This window comes from Podarcis muralis, chromosome 18 (genome assembly GCF_964188315.1).
Source record: "Podarcis muralis chromosome 18, rPodMur119.hap1.1, whole genome shotgun sequence".
NCBI lineage: Eukaryota > Metazoa > Chordata > Lepidosauria > Squamata > Lacertidae > Podarcis > Podarcis muralis.
Window position 1 is genome coordinate 9,397,916 of NC_135672.1, and position 21,956 is coordinate 9,419,871.

At 50.4% G+C, this 21,956-nt stretch overlaps 2 protein-coding genes across 3 annotated transcripts in view; one reads left to right on the forward strand and one right to left on the reverse strand.

Moving 5' to 3' along the window:
• Window positions 1-1,739: 1,739 nt before the first annotated feature.
• On the reverse strand, window positions 1,740-13,801 carry LRRC25 (leucine rich repeat containing 25). The gene is made up of 3 exons (XM_028713778.2): window positions 13,701-13,801; window positions 9,006-9,842; window positions 1,740-2,304 (listed from the first exon to the last, which is right to left on the reverse strand). The coding sequence occupies exons 2-3, from the start codon at window positions 9,839-9,841 to the stop codon at window positions 2,160-2,162; spliced, it is 981 nt and encodes a 326-aa protein (XP_028569611.2). The 5' UTR covers window position 9,842; window positions 13,701-13,801; the 3' UTR covers window positions 1,740-2,159.
• A 6,359-nt stretch (window positions 13,802-20,160) lies between these two features.
• The window catches only part of SSBP4 (single stranded DNA binding protein 4), a 33,797-nt gene continuing 32,001 nt past the window's right edge, over window positions 20,161-21,956 (forward strand). Inside the window, exon 1 of one of the 2 annotated variants that reach the window (XM_028713656.2) lies at window positions 20,161-20,458. In XM_028713656.2, the coding sequence (XP_028569489.2) occupies window positions 20,403-20,458 (56 nt within the window). In that variant the 5' untranslated portion in view covers window positions 20,161-20,402. The remainder of the gene's footprint in view (window positions 20,459-21,956) is intronic. The other variant, XM_028713655.2, reaches the window with a different exon arrangement.

Sequence of the window (21,956 nt, forward strand, 5' to 3'; positions counted from 1 at the left end):
AAACTGCGGGAGGCAGTGGAAGACAGGAGGGCCTGGCGTGCTCTGGTCCAGGGGGTGACGAAGAGTCAGACACGACTAAACAACTAAACAACAACAAGAAGAAAAACACATCATTGGGGAACAGTGGTGTGTGTGTGTGTGTGTGTGTGTGTGTGTGTGTGTGTGTGCTTCTTTTGCAGAGCTCGTGAGCATCGACACAATACAATACGATAATCTTTATTGTCATTGTCCCATACAGAACAACGGAATTGAAAACATCTACATCAGACATTCAAAAGCCAACAAGCCGGCTATCCCAGCCTGGTTAGCCCCCTAAAAACTCTGATACCCCATAATTAAATATACTCCCATAGAGACTACCTTACACTGCGTTTAAAACCAGAATTGCATTTGCGTAGAAACTGTTTCTCAGGCGGCTAGTCCTAGTCTTTATAACCCTGTACCTTCTTCCAGAAGGCAGAAGCTGAAAGAGATTGTTTCCGGGGTGCGCACTATCCTGCGCTATCTCTGCAGCTTTCTTATGGCACCTGGAAGCGTAGATTTGATCCAAGGTGGGAAGAGCGCACCCAGTTATTCTCTCCGCAGTCTTTGCAACCCTGGACAGCATTGTTTTTCCCCTGGCCGTGCAGCTCCCAAGCCACACACACAGACCATAAGTTAATACGCTCTCCACAGTGCAATGGTAAAATGCCATCAACAGATCCTTTGAGAGATTGTTTTTCCGGAAAATATAACCTCTGCTGTGCTCTGTTCACCAGGTCTTTGCTGTTTTCTCCCCAGGTTAGGTCATCTCTCAACTCCATTCCCAGAAATCGAAACACCGAGACATGTTCCACGCACTTCCCCTCAATAACGATGCCCATGCGCTAGCACAAAAGCGTCATGAAATGCGCAGGTGCAGAGTTGCGCTTTGTGCAGCACCGCACAGGGTTGCGCTAGATGGCCCTCGGGGTCCCAATCCGAGGATTCCGCGACACTTCGCTTACAGAGATCTACACTTCCGATGTCGGAGATGGTCCCATGATAGCGTGGGAAGGCTGCCCCCCGCAGGCCAAAGAGGGGAACTGAGCACACAGGATGCAAAGCAACGGATTTGAGAAGGAATCCCGATTTAAGCGTTAGAAAGCACTTCCTGGCGGTTGTGGGCTCCTTCCCTGGAGGTTTTCAAAAAAAGAGGTTGCATGGCCAACCGTCAGGGAGACCTGCATTGCAGGGGTGGGTGGGCTAGAGGACTCTGGGGGTCCCCTTACAACTCTGCCATTCCAAGGTTCTGTTTAAAGGTGGGAAGGAAGGAAGGAAGGAAGGAAGGAAGGAAGGAAGGAAGACAAGGAGGGAGGGAGGAGGAGGGAGGGAGGGAGGGAGGGAGGAGGAAGAAGGAAGGGAGGGAGGGAGGGAAGAAGGAGGGAGGGAGGGAGGGAGGGAGGGAGGGAGGGAGGGAAGGAAGGAAGGAAGGAAGGAAGGAAGGAAGGAAGGAAGGAAGGAAGGAAGGAAAAGTAAGATGAGAAAGGAGGGAGAGTGAGGGAGGGAAGGAAGGAAGGAAGGAAGGAAGGAAGGAAGGAAGGAAGGAAGGAAGGAAGGAAAAGTGAGATGAGAAAGGAGGGAGGGAGCGAGGGAGGGAGGGAGGGAGGGAGAAGGAAGGAAGGAAGGAAGGAAGGAAGGAAGGAAGGAAGGAAGGAAGGAAGAAAGAAAGAAGGAAGGAAGGAGGGAGGGGAGGGAGGAAGGAAGGAAGGAAGGAAGGAAGGAAAAGTGAGATGAGAAAGGAGGGAGGGAGGGAGAAGGAAGGAAGGAAGGAAGGAGGGAGGGGGAGGGAGGGAAGAAGGGAGGGAAGGGAGGGAGAGAGGAGGAAGGAAGGGGAGGGAGTGAGTGTAGGAGAGAGGGAGGGAAGGAAGGAAGGAAAAGTGAGATGAGAAAGGAGGGAGGGAGGGAGGGAGCGATGGGGAGGGAAGAAGGGAGGGAAGGGAGGAAGAGAGGAGAAAGGAAGGGGAGGGGAGGGGGAGGGAGGGGAGGAAGGAAGGAAGGAAGGAAGGAAGGAAGGAAGGAAGGAAGGAAGGAAGGAATTGGGGGCGGTGTTCCACCAGAGAAGCATTGAATACACCAGTTGCCCTAAAACCATCAGATGCAATGGGGTGGGGAGCCAGCCGTTGTGGGGTTTTATGTGGTCACTGATCAGGAACAATATAAATGTCTTCCTCGGCGTTTCCCGAGGGGGGTCCCCCGCTGTAGTTGTAATACAGATCCTGAGTGTTGGCATAGACGGGCTGGTCGTCTTGGGGGACGTCCGGATCTGGGCCCCCGGGGCTCATCCTGTGGACAAAAGGAAGAAATTAAAGGAGTGGGGTTTTGTTTTTGTGCCTCCCTCCCTAAGCCACCGCCTTCCTTTCTTCTACTTCAAGTGTTTCTTTTTAAATGAATGGCATGGTCCTTTGCTGCAGAGCGAGTTCCAACTTCCCTTGGCTCCCAAACTTCCCTTGGCTCCCAAGCAAGCAAAGGAGCCATAGGAAAGACAAGGGGGTCCATGGGAAACTGAAATTCTGCAAAGGAGTCGGCCGCAATTTCTGGGACGGCATTTCTCCAAAATGTGCTTGGGGGGGCCATATCTGTGGTCCTAGACAAATTTGGAGCGGAGTCCCTAAGACGGTCGGATGGCGCCTTGTACACCTCCTTCCGGCAACTTCTGCAGCCAAGCGGGTGCCAAACGTCTTGCTCTGCTTTCCTCCGGACCACATCTTTGAGGCCGAGAGGGGGGTCTTGTCGTCTGGGCAGCCCGGGACCTCCAGACACACTGCCCAGGCTTGCACCCCGAGAAAGTCACCGGTGCTGCCAAAGCAGCAGTTTGACTTCACGCCCATGCGGTGCGCTCTGTCGCTTCTCGGCACAACCACAATCAAAAAGACTGGCTCACCTTGTCCTATCTAGCTGTCCACACTGACTGACAGCAGCTCTCCAGGTTTTTTGGGGTTTGGGGCAACCTCTTCCCAGCGGGACACGGGTGGCGCTGTTGCTTAAACCACAGAGCCTAGGGCTTGCCGATCAGAAGGTCGGTGGTTCAAATCCCCACGACGGGGTGAGCTCCCGTTGCTCGGTCCCTGCTCCTGCCAACCTAGCAGTTCGAAACCACATCAAAGTGCAAGTGGATAAATAGGTACCGCTCCGGTACCTAGTTCAGTTTCCCCAGTTCAGTTTCCCAGACATTGTTGGGAAGAGGTTAAAGGTAAAGGTAAAGGAACCCCTGACCATTAGGTCCAGTCATGACCGACTCTGGGGTTGCGGCGCTCATCTTGCTTTATTGGCCGAGGGAGCCGGCGTACAGCTTCCGGGTCATGTGGCCAGCATGACTAAGCCGCTTCTGGCGAACCAGAGCAGCGCACGGAAACGCCGTTTACCTTCCTGTCGGAGCGATACCTATTTATCTACTTGCACTTTGACGTGCTTTCGAACTGCTAGGTGGGCAGTAGCAGGGACTGAGCAATGGGAGCTCAACCCGTCATGGGGATTCGAACTGCCGACCTTTTGATCGGCAAGTCCTAGGCTCTGTGGTTTATTTAAAACTTCCCTAAACAGGGCTGCCTTCAGATGTCTTTTAAAGATAAGATAGCTACTTATTTCCTTCACATCTGAAGGGGGGGCATTCCACAGGGTGGGCGCCACTACCGAAAAGGCCTTCTGCCTGGTTCCCTGTAACCTCACTTCTCGCAGCAAGGGAACCGCCAGAAGGCCCTCAGCACTGGACCTCAGTGTCTGGGCAGAACGATGGGGGTGGAGACGCTCCTTCAGGTCTACTGGACCAAGGCCGTTTAGGGCTTTGAAGGTCAGCACCAACACTTTGAATTGTGCTTCGAAACATACTGGGAGCCAATGTAGGTCTTTCAGGACCGGTGTTATGTGGTCTCAGCGGCCGCTCCCAGTTCCCAGTCTGGCTGCAGCATTCTGGATTAATTGTAGTTTCCGGGTCACCTTCAAAGGTAGCCCCACTTAGAGCGCATGGCAGTAGTTTAAGCGGGAGATAACTAAAGCATGCACCACTCTGGCAAGACAGTCCACGGGCAGGGAGGGTCTCAGCCTGAAAGTCTTTTCCCAGTGGTGAGGCTGAGCCTCAGGTGGAACACAGCAGCTGCTGCAACTGAAACGGGCTTGATTTTAGTGTTGCTGCTGAAATTTGAGGCAACCTGCTTGAACCCGGTGCCTTCTGCATGCCAAGTAAGCACTCCGCCCCTGAGCTGCAGCCCCTCCCAGTTTCTTTGGAACAAGCGGTTGCGATGCACCCTGCGGATTTGCACACACACCCAAACCCCCCCCCATCTTTTCCTGTTAACTCAGAGAGAGCAAATTGCCCCATCGGAAATTAGCTAAGAGCGTGAGCTGTCTCGGGATGGGCGTGTGACTCTCCCGCCACCTTTGGAACGGGTGCGCACAAACGCCCGGCTCGCAAGATCCTGTCTCAGCATCCAAGAGTCTCTGTGACTCAGCTACAATTGGAATTGCTAACCGTGGAAGAGAAAAAATACCGTATTTTTTGCTCTATAAGACTCACTTTTTCCCTCCTAAAAAGTAAGGGGAAATGTGTGCGCGTCTTATGGAGCGAATGCAGGCTGCGCAGCTATCCCAGAAGCCAGAACAGCAAGAGGGATTGCTGCTTTCACTGCGCAGCGATCCCTCTTGCTGTTCTGGCTTCAGAGATTCAGAATATATTTTTTCTTGCTTTCCTCCTGCAAAAACTAGGTGCGTCTTGTGGTCTGGTGCGTCTTATAGAGAGAGAAATACGGTGCTCTCTGCCACCACAATGGACACTCATTGGTTTGCTGTGTTGGGGGCAGCTTTTTCAAGACTGAGTTTCGTTCCCCTACGCCACTTCTGACACCACCAGATTACGCAACATACAGCCTGGGGTGACCTCTGAGCCCCGTCCAAAACGGACAGCCGTTCATGATTTCTGTGGCTTTCCCTCTCAATACATTCCTCTATAAGCAGTTTCGCTTTCTATTCATTCCTCTCATTTCCCCAATCCGCTGATGTTTCTACTGCAATTTTCAAAAAATAAGAAACGAAAGATCATCGCGAAAATTCACCAGCGTTTTGCTGTAGACGAACAGTTCTGCTAGCAGGTACACGTTTTCGCAATTTCCTCTAACGGGCTGCATGATATTTTCAGGGATATATGTGTTTTGCTTGCTCTCCCCGCAATATATGCTATTTTGGGGGCCCACTGGTGGGTTGGGGAACTCACATCGCAAAATTCGGGTGCAAATTCTGAAAGCGGGGGATCTAAAAAGAGACCCGCTGGATCCAGCATCCTTGTCCTCACAGATGCCCTAAACGAGAAGTCCCACGAGGATGTGGGAGCCACTGACTTCTCCCACTCTTGTTCTCTGCCACTCTAAGGTAGACTGCCTCTTTCATAGAGGCTCCATTACGCCTGCTTCTTGGGAGGAAAGCAGTGACAAAACCTGGACAGCATCTTAAAAAGCAGAGACATCACCTTGCCAACAAAGGTCCGTCTAGTTAAAGCTCTGGTTTTCCCAGTAGTGATGTATGGAAGTGAGAGCTGGACCATCAAGAAGGCTGATTGCCGAAGAATTGATGCTTTTGAATTCTGGTGCTGGAGGAGACTCTTGAGAGTCCCATGGACTGCAAGAAGATCCAACCTCTCCATTCTTAAGGAAATCAGCCCTGAGTGCTCACTGGAAGGGCAGATCCTGAAGCTGAGGCTCCAAGACTTTGGCCCCCTCAGGAGAAGAGAAGACTCCCTGGGAAAGACCCTGATGCTGGGAAAGATGGAGGGCGCAAGGAGAAGGGGACGACGGAGGATGAGATGGTTGGACAGTGTTCTCAAAGCTACCAGCATGAGTTTGACCAAACTGCGGGAGGCAGTGGAAGACAGGAGGGCCTGGCGTGCTCTGGTCCAGGGGGTCACAAAGAGGTGGACACGACTAAACAACTAAACAAAAACAAAGTGGATCGAACCAAGGTAAAAGGAGCCGAGTCTCTCTCTTCCTGCAGCCCCCTTCCATAATTCGCTCGGCTTACCAGAGGCTCTCTCTTCAGGAAGAGGCGGACACGACTAAATGACTCAACAACAACAACATGAAACTAAGGAGAGCCCTGCAAGCCGCTGGATCAGGCCCAAGGGGGTGCAACACAGCTCAGAATCCTGTCCTCACAGTGGCCAACAAGATGGCTCTTTTAAGACCTACATGTACCAACTATTGAAGAAAAAACAAAGACCCACATGCCATCAGCAGCTGAGGAACTGCGGCTAGTAACAGTGGTTAGCCTTGATCTTTCGTGCGTGTGGTCTGATCCTTTTTAAAAGCTCTCGGAGTTGCCGGGCGTCCCTGTTTCCTGTGGCGGTGAGTTCCGCCGCTCCGCGATGCCCCGTGAAAATAAGACAGCTGCTTTTTTGCTTCTTGCTTTCGGAAGACAGCTGCCTTCTGCTTTTCCGCAAAGAAGCGAGGAGCACGAACGAGATCCCTGCCGCTCATTTAAAAACCGCAGGCGAAATCTCGTTTCTGCCTCAACTTCTTCTGCAAAGCCAGCTCCTCCGCAGGCGCCGCAGCCCAAATTGCTGAGTGTCAGCATTTTAGGAGAGTTTGCATTTGGGCTTTTCTCTTCAGTTGACCTCTGGGCTGGAGGGAAGTGTTTTGGAGGAAGTCTGGACTTCCTGCTTCGGAGTTAAAGTCTGCTGACACCTCTCTTCCACTTTCTAAATCAGGTTCTCTCGCAAAACTTGGCCCTCCGGCTGTATTCTGACTACAATTCCCATCATCCCTGACCACTGGTCCTGCTAGCCAGGGATGATGGGAGTTGTAGTCTCAGCAAAAGCTGGAAACCCAAATTTGGGAAAGCGAAGCTATGGGCGAGTTTGCAAGCCATGTTTTGACCGGAATGGAGAAGTTCCTGGGAGGTGAGTCAAGACAAAACCAGGGAGGTTGCGGGAGACAGTTCCCTAGGACACTGCCCCCCCCAGATTCGAACCCCCTGGATGTGACCTTGGGGGCCTCCCAGGTGGAAGCTTTGTTGTTGTTGAGTCGTTTAGTCGTGTCCGACTCTTTGTGACCCCCTGGACCAGAGCACGCCAGGCCCTCCTGTCTTCCACTGCCTCCCGCAGTTTGGTCAAACTCATGCTGGTAGCTTTGAGAACACTATCCAACCATCTCGTCCTCTGTCGTCCCCTTCTCCTTGTGCCCTCCATCTTTCCCAACATCAGGGTCTTTTCCAGGGAGTCTTCTCTTCTCATGAGGTGGCCAAAGTATTGGAGCCTCAGCTTCAGGATCTGTCCTTCCAGTGAGCACTCAGGGCTGATTTCCTTCAGAATGGAGAGGTTTGATCTTCTTGCAGTCCATGGGACTCTCAAGAGTCTCCTCCAGCACCAGAATTCAAAAGCATCAATTCTTCGGCAATCAGCCTTCTTTATGGTCCAGCTCTCACTTCCATACATCACTACTGGGAAAACCATGGCTTTAACTATACAGACCTTTGTTGGCAAGGTGACGTCTCTACTTCTCAAGATGCTGTCTAGGCCTGTCATTGCCCTTCTCCCAAGAAGCAGGCATCTTTTAATTTCGTGACTCCTGTCACCATCTGCAGTGATCATGGAGCCCAAGAAAGTAAAATCTCTCACTGCCTCCATTTCTTCCCCTTCTAGACCCATATTAAAAACGCTGCGAAAATGCTTTTTTAAAAAAAGTTTTGAAAATATATTGAATTTGCCATTAAGCCCACCATCGCCATCTGTTTTCTGTTTTTATGTGACGTTTGCAAAATTGAAACATTCAGCAATAAATTTACTTATTTTTTGAAATCGTTTTCATTTGGTTTTTCAAATAAAAATTTATAACAATACCAGATGTGCATACGTATAGAGAGATTTGTCTGAATCTTGAGACCCTTCCACGGGTCTTTTCAACTGCGTATTATTTCATAATCTATGTTTCGTACCTGTCCGTATTATCCAAAGTGGTTGTTACATTACAAGAAATGTTAAAATCCTGCTAATGTTTTGTTGGTGTTTTGCAGCTTTGACCTGTTGCAGGACCTTAGCCAGACCTTAGCAGAGCATAAGCAGAGTTCTAGAAAACAATCAGTTGCAGGCAGTATATTATACCCCGCCCATCTGGCTGGGTTTCCCCAGCCACTCTGGGCAGCTTACAACAAAACACTAAAATACAATAACCTATTAAACATTAAAAGCTTCCCTAAACAGGGCTGCCTTCAGATGTCTTCTAAAAGTTTGGTAGTTATTTTTCTCTTTGACATCTGGTGGGAGGAAGTTCCACAGGGCGGGTGCCACCACCAAGAAGGCCCTCTGCCTGGTTCCCTGTAACTTGGCTTCTCATAGCGAGGGAACCGCCAGAAGGCCCTCGGAGCTGGACCTCAGTGTCCTGGCAGAACGATGGAGGTGGAGGTGGGCTGAGGCCGTTTACGTCTTTCAAGGTCAGCACCAACACTTTGAATTGTGCTCGGAAACGTACTGGGAGCCAATGCAGATCTTTCAGGACCAGTGTTATATGGTCTCGGTGGCCGCTCCCAGTCACCAGTCTAGCTGCCGCATTCTGGATTAGTTGTAGTTTCCGGGTCACCTTCAAAGGTAGCCCCACATAGAGCGCATTGCAGTAGTCCAAGCGAGAGATACCTAGAGCATGCACCACTCTGGTGAGTATATACTGTATTTTTCGCTCTATAAGACGCACCAGACCACAAGACGCACCTAGTTTTTGGAGGAGGAAAACAAGGAAAAAAATATTCTGAATCTCAGAAGCCAGAACAGCAAGAGGGATCGCTGCGCAGTGAAAACAGCAATCCCTCTTGCTGTTTTGGCTTCTGGGATAGCTGCGCAGCCTGCATTCGCTCCATAAGACGCACACACATTTCCCCTTACTTTTTAGGAGGGAAAAAGTGAGTCTTATAGAGCAAAAAATACGGTATATAAAAAATTCCCCATTCTTCCTTGAAGTTTTCAGGAACCAAGAAGGCAAAAGTAAAACCATTTTTTAAAAGAAAAAGCTTACCTGCTAGTTGACGGCTTGCTGGCCCGCCTTTTGCCCTGCCTGTTTCCGGCCCCATGGTCGATGTTTTCGTAGTTGGCGTGGCAGCTGTGGCTCCCTTCGCCCTGCGGGCCGGCGTGGCTGATGTACCGCGGCTGCCCGTGGACCCCCTCGGAGGCAGAGGAGTCCCTCTTGTTGTGGCTGATGGCAACTGCCCCCTTCCTCCGGATCAGGAAATAAGCGAGTCCGGCGAGGAGGACCACAGCTACGATGGGCACCACGATGGCGGCATAGAGCGAAGCGGGCATCCCTTGGCACTGCTGGGCGTGGAAGTCGCTCACGTTTCGGGCCTGGCCTTCCGAGGTGAAGCACTGGCAGTCGGTGTCGGAGGAGCAGTTTTGGCAATAGGACAGGACGCTCTCGGACACGGGGCATTGGCAATCCACGGCGAGTTTCTCCAGGCAGCCGTGGAATGCCCCGGTTGGCACCCAGCGGAGGGGGTTCTTCTCCAGCCACAGCTCCTGCAGCCCGGACGCATTGGCGAAGAACTGGGGAGCTATTTCCTGCAGGCTGATGTTCGACAGGCGAAGCTTCCTCACCTTGGCGGCGCGGCTCAGGAAACCATCCGGCAAGTATCGGAGGTCGTTCCCGGACAAGTCCAGCTCTTCCACCCGGGGCCCCAAAGTGGCGTTGTCAGGGATTTCAGGGATTCCGCAGCCGGCGAGTGCCAGCGTATCCGCAGAGTCCCGGAAGAACCGGGCCAGATTCTCCGGAGGGTGGGTTTGGTTGGGCAAAGGGCACTTGGGGTACGCGGGCCGGGCGAGGAGGCAGAAGACGGCGGTCGCCAGGAGTCGCCACATCCTGCGGAGACACAATTTGGAAAGGGGGAGGGGGCTGTGGTGAATGTGGGGAAGGGAAGGTTGGCAGGGGGTCCCGTTGGCAGTGAAGACCCCTTCCCATCGTTCCCTGATCGGGCCCAAGCGTGGAGCCAACTTGGGTCAGTTCCCGCTTCACACATCTTAGCTGCGCATCATGGAGTTGTGACACTGGAAGCAACCACAAGAGAATCCAGACTGGATTATTGTAACTCGCTCTACGTGGGGCTGCCCTTGAGACTGACCCAGAAACTCCAGCGGGTACAGAATGCCGCGGCGAGACTCTTTACGGGGTCTTCACTGCGAGATCACATTCACCCGGTGCTATACCAGCTGCACTGGCTCCTGGTGGAGTACAGGATCAGGTTTAAGGTAGCCCTATGCGGCTTAGGACCCTCGTACCTATGGGACCGCCTCTCCTGGTGTGTCCCACAGAGGACCTTACGGTCTTCAAACAAAAACATCTTGGAGGTCCCAGGCCACAGAGAGGTTAGGCTGGCCTCAACCAGAGCCAGGGCTTTTTCGGCTGCGGCTCCAATGTGGTGGAACGCTCTGTCCCAAGAGACTAGGGCCCTGCGGGACTTGACATCTTTCCGTGGGGCCTGCAGGACAGAGCTGTTCCACCAGGCCTTTGGTCAGGGCGCAGTCTGACTCCCTCCTCTGGCAATCTGCACCGAATTTTTGCTTAATGGTTGCCATCAATTTGATTTTAATTAATTTTTATAATGAAATGTTTTTAGAATGTTGGATTATTTGATTGTTGTTAGCCGCCCTGAGCCCGGCTTCGACTGGGGAGGGCGGGATATAAATAAAATTATTATTATTATTATTATTATTATTATTATTATTATTATTATTATTATCTAGACAGACACCGTATTTTTCGCTGCATAAGATGCACCTGACCATAAGACGCACCTAGTTTTTAGAGAAGGAAAACAAGAAAACAAATATTCTGAACGAAACAGCAGATGTATGATTTTTGTGGCTCATGCTGTGGCCACAGACGTGATTTGATGGTGAGTTTGGGGTAGCCCAATGCAAAAATCCTGAGGATCCATGTGGAGCCGTGCTTTGTAACCTCGTTTTTGCACCGTTGCGGCCCCACGCAACAGTGGGTGTGTGGTTTTTTTGGTGCAGGCTGTAGCCATGGACATGCTGTGTGATCTGATGGTGAATTTGGGGTGACCCAATGCAAAAATTCTTAGGATCCATGGGCTTTTAGCTCCCTCGGGTTACATACGCTTCAGGTTACAGACTCCGCTAACACAGAAATAGTGCTTCAGGTTAAGAACTTTGCTTCAGGATGAGAACAGAAATCGTGCTCCGGTGGCACGGCGGCCACAAGAGGCCCCATTAGCTAAAGTGGTGCTTCAGGTTAAGAACAGTTTCAGGTTAAGAACAGACCTCTGGAATGAATGAAGTACTTAACCCGAGTTACCACTGTATTGAAAGATTTTCGGCAGAAGGTAACTGAAACCGTCCACAGAACCGTATGGAACAACCTTACATTTACAGAGCAAAATATCCTCTTGAATTGTATGCCCAGCACGTGGAACCTTACGAAAAGGACAATACAAATGGACTCTCTGTGTCTTTAACCCAGGCATAGGCAACCTTCGGCCCTCCAGATGTTTTGGGACTACAACTCCCATCATCCCTAGCTAACAGGACCGGTGGTCAGGGATGATGGGAATTGTAGTCCAAAACATCTGGAGGGCCAGCAGATGGAGATGATGGAGTTTTTGGAGCTAGCCAACCTAACCGGAAGAGTCCGCGACCAGAAGGGGGAGGAGTATCAGGAAGAATGGACAAAATTTAATGATTATTTAGTTAACCATGTAAAATTAAATTAATTGGAAATAGCTTGCAGGTATTTAATTGGCTTAGGATTTTATATAAGTTAAGTGATGAATCAATATGTTTAATTTTACAATTAAAGGATATAAGGATGTTAATGTTCAAGTGAAATTTCATAAGAACTTTGATTTGGAAAACCGTTAAAAGGAAGTGTATGGAAAAGCGAGGAAGTCATTTAACCATGTTAATAAGTGTGATTTTAATAAGGTTATGATCTATGCTTGTTTGTTTATCTGTTTGTTTGGTTTATAATTTTGTGAAAATTAATTTAAAAAATTTTAAAAACCAAAACATCTGGAGGGTCAAAGGTTCCCTATGGCTGCCTTAAGCACGGCAACAAAGGCTGATCCTGTTGAATTGTGAAAATAAAAATGCGGGTCCCTTCTACGACTGGATCAAAAACTTATACAAACTCACAACATATGAACAACATATAAAGTAAAGGTAAAGGGACCCCTGACCATTAGGTCCAGTCGTGGCCGACTCTGGGGTTGCGGCGCTCATCTCGCTTTACTGGCCGAGGGAGCTGGCGTACAGCTTCCGGGTCATGTGGCCAGCAGGACTGAGCCGCTTCTGGCGAACCAGAGCAGCGCACGGAAACGCCGTTTACCTTCCCGCCGGAGCGGGACCTATTTATCTACTTGCACTTTGACGTGCTTTCAAACTGCTAGGTTGGCAGGAGCTGGGACTGAGCAACGGGAGCTCACCCCGTCACGGGGATTCAAACCGCCGTCCTTCTGATCGGCAAGCCCTAGGCTCTGTGGTTTAGACCACAGCGCCACCCGCGTCCCTGAACAACAGATAAACATGTACAAATTCAACGATACTTGGAATCCATTCTTACAAAGGCTGTGATAGGTTAACATCTGGTGAAGTGCAATTAACAACCTTGTAAAATAAAAATTAATAATAATAATAATAATAATAATAATAATAATAATAATAATAATCTGCCAGAAGCCTTGGCGTGAGGCCGGGGCCAATCGGAGATGCGTTACGCAATGATAGCAGAGCATGACATTTGCTCCCTGCGATGAGGACCTGATTCAGGAAGGTGAATCTCATACCCTTAAGTCAGCGGCGGCGGGTGGATTTGGCCCCCAAACTGCTCTCTCTGGCCCTTGAAATTCTCCCCAGGCTATGCCCATCCCAGGCGCTGCGGAAAACCCGGAGAGTTGGTGAGTGTGGACAAGACTAAGAAGGCAGAGTCCTCCGTTTGCACCAGCGGGAAGTAAAAGTCCCTCTCTGTTCTGCCTTGGTCAGACCACACCTGGAATACTGTGTCCAGTTCTGGGCGCCCCATTTTAAGAAGGGTGCGGACAAGCAGGAAGGCGTGCAGAGGAGGGCGGCCAAGGGTCTGGGAACCAAGCCTGATGAGGAATGGTTGAAGGAGCTCGGTATGTTTCTCCCGGCAAAGAGGAGATATGAGACCCCTTTTCAAATATCTCAAGGTCTGTCACACGGAAGAGGGAGCAAGCTTGTTTTCCCCTGCTCTGGAGGGCAGGACTCGAACCCACGGCTTCAAGTCACAAGAGAGGAGATTCCGACTCAGGTAGTGGACTCCCCTTCCTCGGAAGTTTTTAAGCAGAGGTCGGACGGTCGTCCGCCACGGATGCTTTAAGCTGAGATTCCTGCCCTGCAGCAAGCTGGAGTACGATTCTATGATTCTGTGGTTATTCGGGCTCATGAGGACTAGGGCCTTGGGACGCCTTCACGGGAAGGATCACAGCTCATCCTTTGCACGTGGGAGGTCCTGCGTTCGAATCCTGACACCTCTAGGTCCTGGCTGGTGGTGCCCATCCACCACCGCCAAGCGACAGCTGCTGCCGGTCCGTGCCGACAACACTGACCCAAATGGCCTGACTCAACAGCTCACATGTTGACAGCTTCAGCACTGACCCCCCCACCTCCCTCCAGGGCAGAGAGGCCCTCAATACTGGGCTTAGCGCCCCCTCAACCAACCCCCCAAACACCCCGGCCCTACCTGCTTCCTGCAGAGATCTCGGACGTCTGCCTTCTGCCTCGGGACTCTTGACATCGCTTGTGGGGAGGGAAAAAGGAGAAGCTCAACTTCCCTCTTTGGGGGGGGGGCGAGGCAGGAGAGGAAATACTAACAGAAAGGAAAGTTTGTTCTGGGGAAACCTAGCCTTGCTCAACCCGCCAAGCCAGGCAGCGTTGAGACGCCCTCCAAGAATTGTGGGGTTTCGGTTTCGGGGGCTCTGAGCCCAAGGGGCCAGGATGGGAGCTGGTGGTCCAAGAGGCGGAGCCTGCTGAATAGAGGGGTGGAGCTAAGGTGGAGTATTTTTAATTGTAAAAACAAAAAAAATTATATATATATATATATATATATATATATATATATATATATATACACAAGAGCGCAAAATATGGTCTGAAGCACAACATCAAAAAAGCGAAGATCATGGCCACTGGTCCCATCACCTCCTGGCAAACAGAAGGGGAAGAAATGGAGGCAGTGAGAGATTTTACTTTCTTGGGCTCCATGATCACTGCAGATGGTGACAGCAGCCACGGAATTAAAAGACGCCTGTTTCTTGGGAGAAAAGCAATGACAAACCTAGACAGCATCTTAAAAAGCAGAGACATCACCTTGCCAACAAAGGTCCGTATAGTTAAAACTATGGTTTTCCCAGTAGTGATGTATGGAAGTGAAAGCTGGACCATCAAGAAGGTTGATGGCCGGAGAATGGATGCTTTTGAATTCTATCAAACCTCTCCATTCTGAAGGAAATCAGCCCTGAGTGCTCACTGGAAGGACAGATCCTAAAGCTGAGGCTCCAAGACTTTGGCCACCTCATGAGAAGAGAAGACTCCCTGGAAAAGACCCTGATGTTGGGAAAGATGGAGGGCACAAGGAGAAGGGGGCGACAGAGGATGAGATGGTGGGACAGTGTTCTCGAAGCTACCGGCATGAGTTTGACCAAACTGCGGGAGGCAGTAGAAGACAGGAGGGCCAGGCGTGCTCTGGTCCAGGGGGTCACGAAGAGGCGGACACGACTAAACAACTAAACAACAACATATATATACAAAAAAGAGATGGCATAAAGGAGGTTTTGCACATCGGTTCCCGAGATCAGGGAACTGTTTTCTTCGTTTTGATCCAAGCTGTTATAACCAAAAATTGCCCTTTTCCCTTATGGGGTACCCAAGAGCCCATAGAGAGTCCTTACGTAGGTTCCCTATTGGTAGAAGATAACAGAGGCCAACCATTTCTATATTTCTATTTCTATAGCAAGATGCATATAGCACATTTTATATATATACAGTGGTACCTCGGGTTAAGTACTTAATTAGTTCCGGAGGTCCGTTCTTAACCTGAAACTGTTCTTAACCTGAAGCGCCACTTTAGCTAATGGGGCCTCCCACTGCTGCCGTGCCGCCGGAGCACGATTTCTGTTCTCATCCTGAAGCAAAGTTCTTAACCTGAAGCACTATTTCTGGGTTAGTGGAGTCTGTAACCTGAAGCGTATGTAACCCGAGGTACCACTGTAGGTGCTTGGTTGGTACACTTATGAACGTTGCCATATATCTAAGACCTCAAAATTCGTATCCAAAGCCATTTGGAACCAATATGGCAGACTGGGTCGACCGGAACAGATTTTAACCGCTGGTTTCAAAATTGTGTGGTCTTTCTTCTTCTTCTTTGAATTCCTAAGAATCGGGGGGCACTTTCTACATTGTCAAGGACACGACGAAATTGCTCTTGGGATCCCTTCGAACTCTACAATTCTGTGAGAGAGTTTATGAGAAAGTGAATGAGGGGAAAGCTTGATATTGAGGCCGCGGTGTCTCCCATAACTATTTAAATTTATTTGTCATATCTGCCTGTCCTCCAGCACTTAACCATTGGAGTTGCGTTCCTCTTTTGCAAACCTTCTGAGTTTTGCATTTGGTTTGACCACATTCTTCCGAGGGAGCACACAGGAAAGGTTACTTCCTTTTATGGGGACACCCCCTCACCCCCCCCCCCGGTTCCCGGAAAGCCCTGGCGAAAAAAACAGATCATCAGCTACAGCTGAAGCTCACATCAGAGTCCTCCGAAACGGTCTCAGAAGCCTGTCCTCATTTTACCACTTGCCAAAGCCATTCGCAGCTGGAGAAAGGGGACTCCAGGCTTTCGGTTTCGAGAGCTGAGTTGGACAAAGCTTCTGTTTCTACGCTGTGTCCAGTGCTGGATTTACGTATAAGCTAAACAAGCTATAGCTTAGGGCCCCACTCTCTTGGGGGCCCCAAAAAAATTTAAAGGAAAAAACAACTGGATGTACATTTCCAAAAAATAAGATAAAAAACAAATAAAATACAACCTACATACAGCAACAGGGACGCGGGTGGCGCTGTGGGTTAAACCACAGAGCCTAGGACTTGCCGATCAGAAGTTCGGCGGTTTGATTCCCTGCGACAGAGTGAGCTCCCATTGCTCAGTCCCAGCTCCTGCCAAACTCTGGGGTTGCGGCGCTCATCTCGCTTTATTGGCCAAGGGAGCCGGCGTACAGCTTCCGGGTCATGTGGCCAGCAGGACTAAGCCACTTCTGGCGAACCAGAGCAGCGCACGGAAACGCCGTTTACCTTCCCGCCGGAGCGGTACCTATTTATCTACTTGCACTTTGACGTGCTTTCGAACTGCTAAGTTGGCAAGAGCAGGGACCGAGCAACGGGAGCTCACCCTGTCGCTGCGGGGATTCGAACCGCCGACCTTCTGATCGGCAAGCCCTAGGCTCTGTGGTTTAACCCACAGCGCCACCCGCTTCCCTAATAATCAATGTACTGTACTATAAAATAAATAACACAGTATGTTTCACAGGGTGCAAAAGAAGGGCTTTGCACCTTTATACAATATATGCATGTGTGCTTGGGCCCAGAGTCTTTTGCCTCACCATCTCCACTACTGACTCTCTGTTGCTACTCAGCTTCAAAATAAATAAATAAATAAAGTGTCCCCGGATTCATTGAAAAAAACTGGTAACCATTATCTAGGGGGTCTTGGTAGACCACAAGCTCAACTGCGAGTCAACAGTGTGATGCAGCAGCAAAAACGGCTAATGCTATTGTAGGCTGCATCAACATAAGTCTAGGGAAGTCATAGTCCTGTTGTCTTCTGCTTTGGTCAGACCACAACCTGGAGTTCCGTGTCCAGTTCTGGGCCCCACAATTTAAGAAGGATGCTGACAAGCTGGAACATGTGTTCCATATGTGTTCCATATGCGTTCCAAGACCATATAACACCGGTTTTGAAAGACCTACATTGGCTCCCAGTACGTTTCCAAGCACAATTCAAAGTGTTGGTGCTGACCTTGAAAGCCCTAAACGGCCCAGTAGACCTGAAGGAGCGTCTCCACCCCCATCGTCCAGCCCGGACACTGAGGTCCAGCACCGAGGGCCTTCTGGCAGTTCCCTCCCTGCAAGAAGTGAGATTACAGGGAACCAGGCAAAGGGCCTTCTTGGTGGTGGCGCCCTCCCTGTGGAACGCCCTCCCACCAGATGTCAAAGAGAACAACAACTACCAGACTTTTAGAAGACGTCTGAAGGCAGCCCTGTTTAGGGAAGCTTTTAATGTTTGATGTACTACAGTATTTTAGTATTTTTTTGGAAGCTACCCAGAGTGGCTGGGGAAGCCCAGCCAGATGGGCGGGGTATAAATAAATAATAATAATAATAATAATTAGAGGAAGGCAACCAAAATGATCAAACCAAGCCTTATGAAGAGCGGTTGAAGGAGCTGGGTATGTCTAGCATGGAAAAGCAGAGACTGAGAGGAGATATGAGAGCCATCTTCCAATATCTCAAGGGCTGTTGCACGGGCTTGTTTTCTCCTGCTCTGGAGGGTAGGACTCGAACCCGTGGCTTCCAAGTTACAAGAGACTAAACATCAGGAATAACTTCTCTGATGTTAAGAGCTGTTTGGCAGTGGAACGGTCTTCCTTGGGAAGTGGTGGTCTCTCCTTCCTTGGATGTTCTTAAGCAGAGGTTGGATGGCCATCCGTCATGGATGCTTTAAGCTGAGATTCCGGCATGGTGGGGGGGTTGGGCTAGATGACCGCTGGGGTCCCCTCGAACTCTGCAATTGTACAGTTCTAGAATGAAAACGGGACGTGGGTGGCGCTGTGGGTTATACCACAGAGCCTAGGACTTGCCGATCAGAAGGTCGGCGGTTCGAATCCCCGCAATGACGGGGTGAGCTCCCGTTGCTCGGTCCCTGCTCCTGCCAACCTAGCAGTTCGAAGGCACGTCAAAGTGCAAGCAGATAAATAGGTATCACTCCGGAGGGAAGGTAAACGGCATTTCCGTGCGCTGCTCTGGTTCGCCAGAAGCGGCTTAGTCCTGCTGGCCACATGACCCAGAAGCTGTACGCCGGCTCCCTCGGCCAGTAAGGCGAGATGAGCACCACAACCCCAGAGTCGGTCACGACTGGACCTAATGGTCAGGGGTCCCTTTAACTTTACCTTTAGGGTGAAAACCTTTCCCCATCCATCGCTAGCACTGGGACGCCACCTGGTGGCCTTTGCCCAAAGTGCAAACATCAGCCACAGTTGGGTTTGTCTCCATCATTCCAGGGCTATGTGGTTTTTATTCCCGGGTCTATGAATATAGCAGGGCTGCACCTCAGAACACCTGCTTTGCATGCAGAAGGGTTAAATCCCTGTAATCTCTGTAGCGCTGGGACTCTCTGACTGAACTCCGGCACAGCTGCTGCTATTCAGTATAGCCAGTATAGCCATGCCTGAGGTTAAAGGTAAAGGGTAAAGGGACCCCTGACCATTAGGTCCAGTCGTGGCCGACTCTGGGGTTGCGGCGCTCATCTCGCTTTAATGGCTGAGGGTACCGCTCCGGTGGGAAGGTAAACGGCGTTTCCGTGCGCTGCTCTGGTTCGCCAGAAGCGGCTTAGTCATGCTGGCCACATGACCCGGAAGCTGTACGCCGGCTCCCTCGGCCAGTAAAGCGAGATGAGCACCGCAACCCCAGAGTCAGCCACGACTGGACCTAACGGTCAGGGGTCCCTTTACCTTTACTGTATCACCATAGTAGTCCACTGATGGGCGGGGCCCGCGACTTACATCATCGGAGCCTACACAACACAAAACACTGTTGCTGTATGTGGGTTTCATTTTATTCTTTTTTCATTTTATATTGTTGTTTCCCCCTTTAATTTTTAATTCTCTCTCCCCCCCCCCCCCCGATTTTATTTTGGAGTTGTTTGTTGTAACGAATGTATATTATGTGAATAAAATAATAAAGGATGATAGAAGCAAATAATAATAATAATATTGTACTTACTTTTAAACTTTGTAGGCAATGGGGTCCTTGCCAGATATTTCCATATAGCTTCCCAATTTATTTCTCCATACCATCAATGAATCCCAATGTCTGATTTGATTTTGGAGTTGTCTGTTTACTTTGGAGTTGTTTGTTGTAAGGAATGTATATTATGTGAATCAAATAATAAAGGATGATGAAGGCAAAAAAGAAAAGAAAAAGGAAAGTATTGTACTTTTAATCTTTGTATGTAACGGGGTCCTTGCCAGATATTTCCATATAGCTTCAAAATTTGTTTCCCCATACAATCAATGAATCCCAATGTTATTTGTGTATAATTTTTTTTAGGGGCAGGCTATAGCTTGTTTAGCTTACAGGTATATTTTCATATACCTTCACAATTTATTTTCCCATACAATCAATAAATCCCAATGTTATTTGTGTATATTTTTTTTTAGGGGCGAGCTGTAGCTTGTTTAAGGGACACAGGTGGTGCTGTGGGTTAAACCACAGAGCCTAGGACTTGCTGATCAGAAGGTCGGTGGTTCGAATCCCTGCGACGGGGTGAGCTCCCGTTGCTTGGTCCCTGCTCCTGCCAACCTAGCAGTTCGAAAGCATGTCAAAGTGCAAGTAGATCAATAGGTACCACTCCGGTGGGAAGGTAAATTGTGTTTCCGTGCGCTGCTCTGGTTCGCCAGAAGCGGCTTAGTCATGCTGGCCACATGACCCGGAAGCTGTACGCCGGCTCCCTCGGCCAATAAAGCGAGATGAGCGCCGCAACCCCAGAGTCGTCCACGACTGGACCTAATGGTCAGGGGTCCCTTTACCTTATAGCTTGTTTAGCTTACAGGTATATTTTCATATACCTTCACCATTTATTTCCCCATACAATCAATGAATCCCAATATTATTTGTGTATAATTTTTTTTTTAGGGGCGGGCTGTAGCTTGTTTAGCTTACACGTAAACCCGGCGCCGCAGGTCAGGATACCCAAGCATCCTTTTTTCACCTGGCGATGGAAGGAAGGAACACGCGTCTCCAAAGACGCACGCGCGCGGCCCACTCCTTTCCGACGGCGCCGTTGCCCTTTTAAGAGCGCGCGCGTCGCAGTCGAAGAGGGAGGGTGCTTCTTCCTCGGAAGAGCCACTGGAAAAAAAAAGAGGGTTTTTTTTTAAGGGGGGTGGGGGGGAGAGAGAAAAGCAAGGAGGGAGGGTCTCCTGGAGCCCGCCCGGAGGAGCCATCACCGCGGCGGCGTCGAGCCTGGCGCGCCCGCCGCTTCCTGGAGCCGAGGAGCCTTGAGGGCGCCATGCGGCGATGCTCCCCGGGGTGGCGGCCCCGATCCTGCCTCTAGCTGCAGGTGCGGACCCCCCCTCCCACCAGAGACGCCGGAGAGACCCCCCCTCCCCAGCCAGCCATGTACGCCAAAGGGAAAGGCTCCGGCGTACCTTCCGACGGGCAGGCGCGAGAGAAGTGAGTTGGAAACCCGCTCCCTCCCTCCCTCCCTCTCCCCCCCCCGAAAAAAACCCCACGACCACCCCGACAAGACCCCTTTCTTTGGAAATCTAGAGACCCCCCCCCAAAAAATAGCTCAGTGCCTCTCAGCCTAAACCCTGCCCCCCCCCCCACAAAAATGAAAGCATTCCTAAAACTTCCAAGGTGGAGTTTCTCCTCCCCAAAATACCCCCCCTTGGAAATTTGGGGGTCTCCCCCCCCCCATATCAGCTCCACTCACCTCCCCCCACCAGAGAAAAACCCACTCCTGAAACTTCCTCGCTTTTCAGACGGTGGGACATCTTACTAAATACCAGTTTCCCAAATATCAATTTCCCTAAAATTTGGGCACCCCCGTCTCCCCCCCCTAAAATCAGCCCTGTTTCAATCACCCCCCTTCCCCACTCCAAATGCACTCCCGAAACTTCCCAGAGGGAGTTTTATCAGGCAGCGGGACCCCCTCCCCAAAAAGACAGCCCCCCCAAACATCAATTTCCTTTGGAGATTTGGGGAGCCCGTTTCCCAAAATCAGCCCAACTCCTTGCTGCAAACTTCCTGTGTCGACTTTCCCATGCAGAGGACCCCCCCATGAATCAGAAGCAGGCTTGGGGGGTGTTTCAAAGCTGGGGGGGTGTCCTGACCTGCCTCCCCACCCCTTTATTTCCCTAGCAATTCATGGACTCTGTCAGAAGGAAAATTAGTTTTTGGGGGGTTAGCTATGGGTTTGTGTGTGGTTTCATGGCTAGGGCAACAACAGAGAGGGGGACTTTGGAGTTGGGGGAGCAGAGAGGGTCTGAAAGTATTTCTGGGGGGAGGTGAAAAGAGGGAGTGGGGGCAGAGAGTGTTTGTGTGCCCCCCCCAAAAAAATATATGGGTGTGCACTGGACCTTTAGAGGATGTTGTCAAGTTGGGAAGACCTGCTCATAACTTGTTCTCCCCCCAAATGTTTGGCAGACCTGGTGGACAGTTTTGGGGGGGCGTGCAGGAACATTTTTGGGGGAGCTGCAACCAGGGGGGAGCTGCAAATGTCCAGCCTTCCTGGACATTTATTTATTTTTGGGGGGAGAGGAGGCGGCTCTGAACAAGGGCTAATGGCAAGTTGACTAGAGCACAAGTCTTCGTCCCCAATTCCCTGCCCCCCCCAAAAAAAATCAGTCCCAAAGGGGGAACTCTGAGCAATGGTGACGGCTAAGAATTGAGCCCCCACCCACAGGCGCAGTCTACCTGCGGCTTACCAGGCACTGAGCAGTGGATTGGCCATCCACACATACGGAGTTTAGGATCTGCGTTTCAGATTCAAATGTCTGTGCGTTACACATTTATATTGATTTTTTTTTGGGGGGGGATGTTATAGAATCGTAAAATTGTCAAACTGGAAGGGAACCCCGGAATCCTCTACCCTACTTTTAGAGAAGACATCTGAAGGCAGCCCTGTTTAGGGAAGCTTTTAATGTTTGACGGACTATTGTATTTTAAT

Bases quoted from the DNA above. Each gene is read 5' to 3' on its own strand.
- LRRC25 (XM_028713778.2), bottom strand. From the start codon at position 9,841: ATGTGGCGACTCCTGGCGACCGCCGTCTTCTGCCTCCTCGCCCGGCCC. The intron at 2,305-9,005 runs GTAAGCTTTTTC...TTTTGTCCACAG, and splicing joins AGCAAGCCGTCAACTAGCAG to GATGAGCCCCGGGGGCCCAG.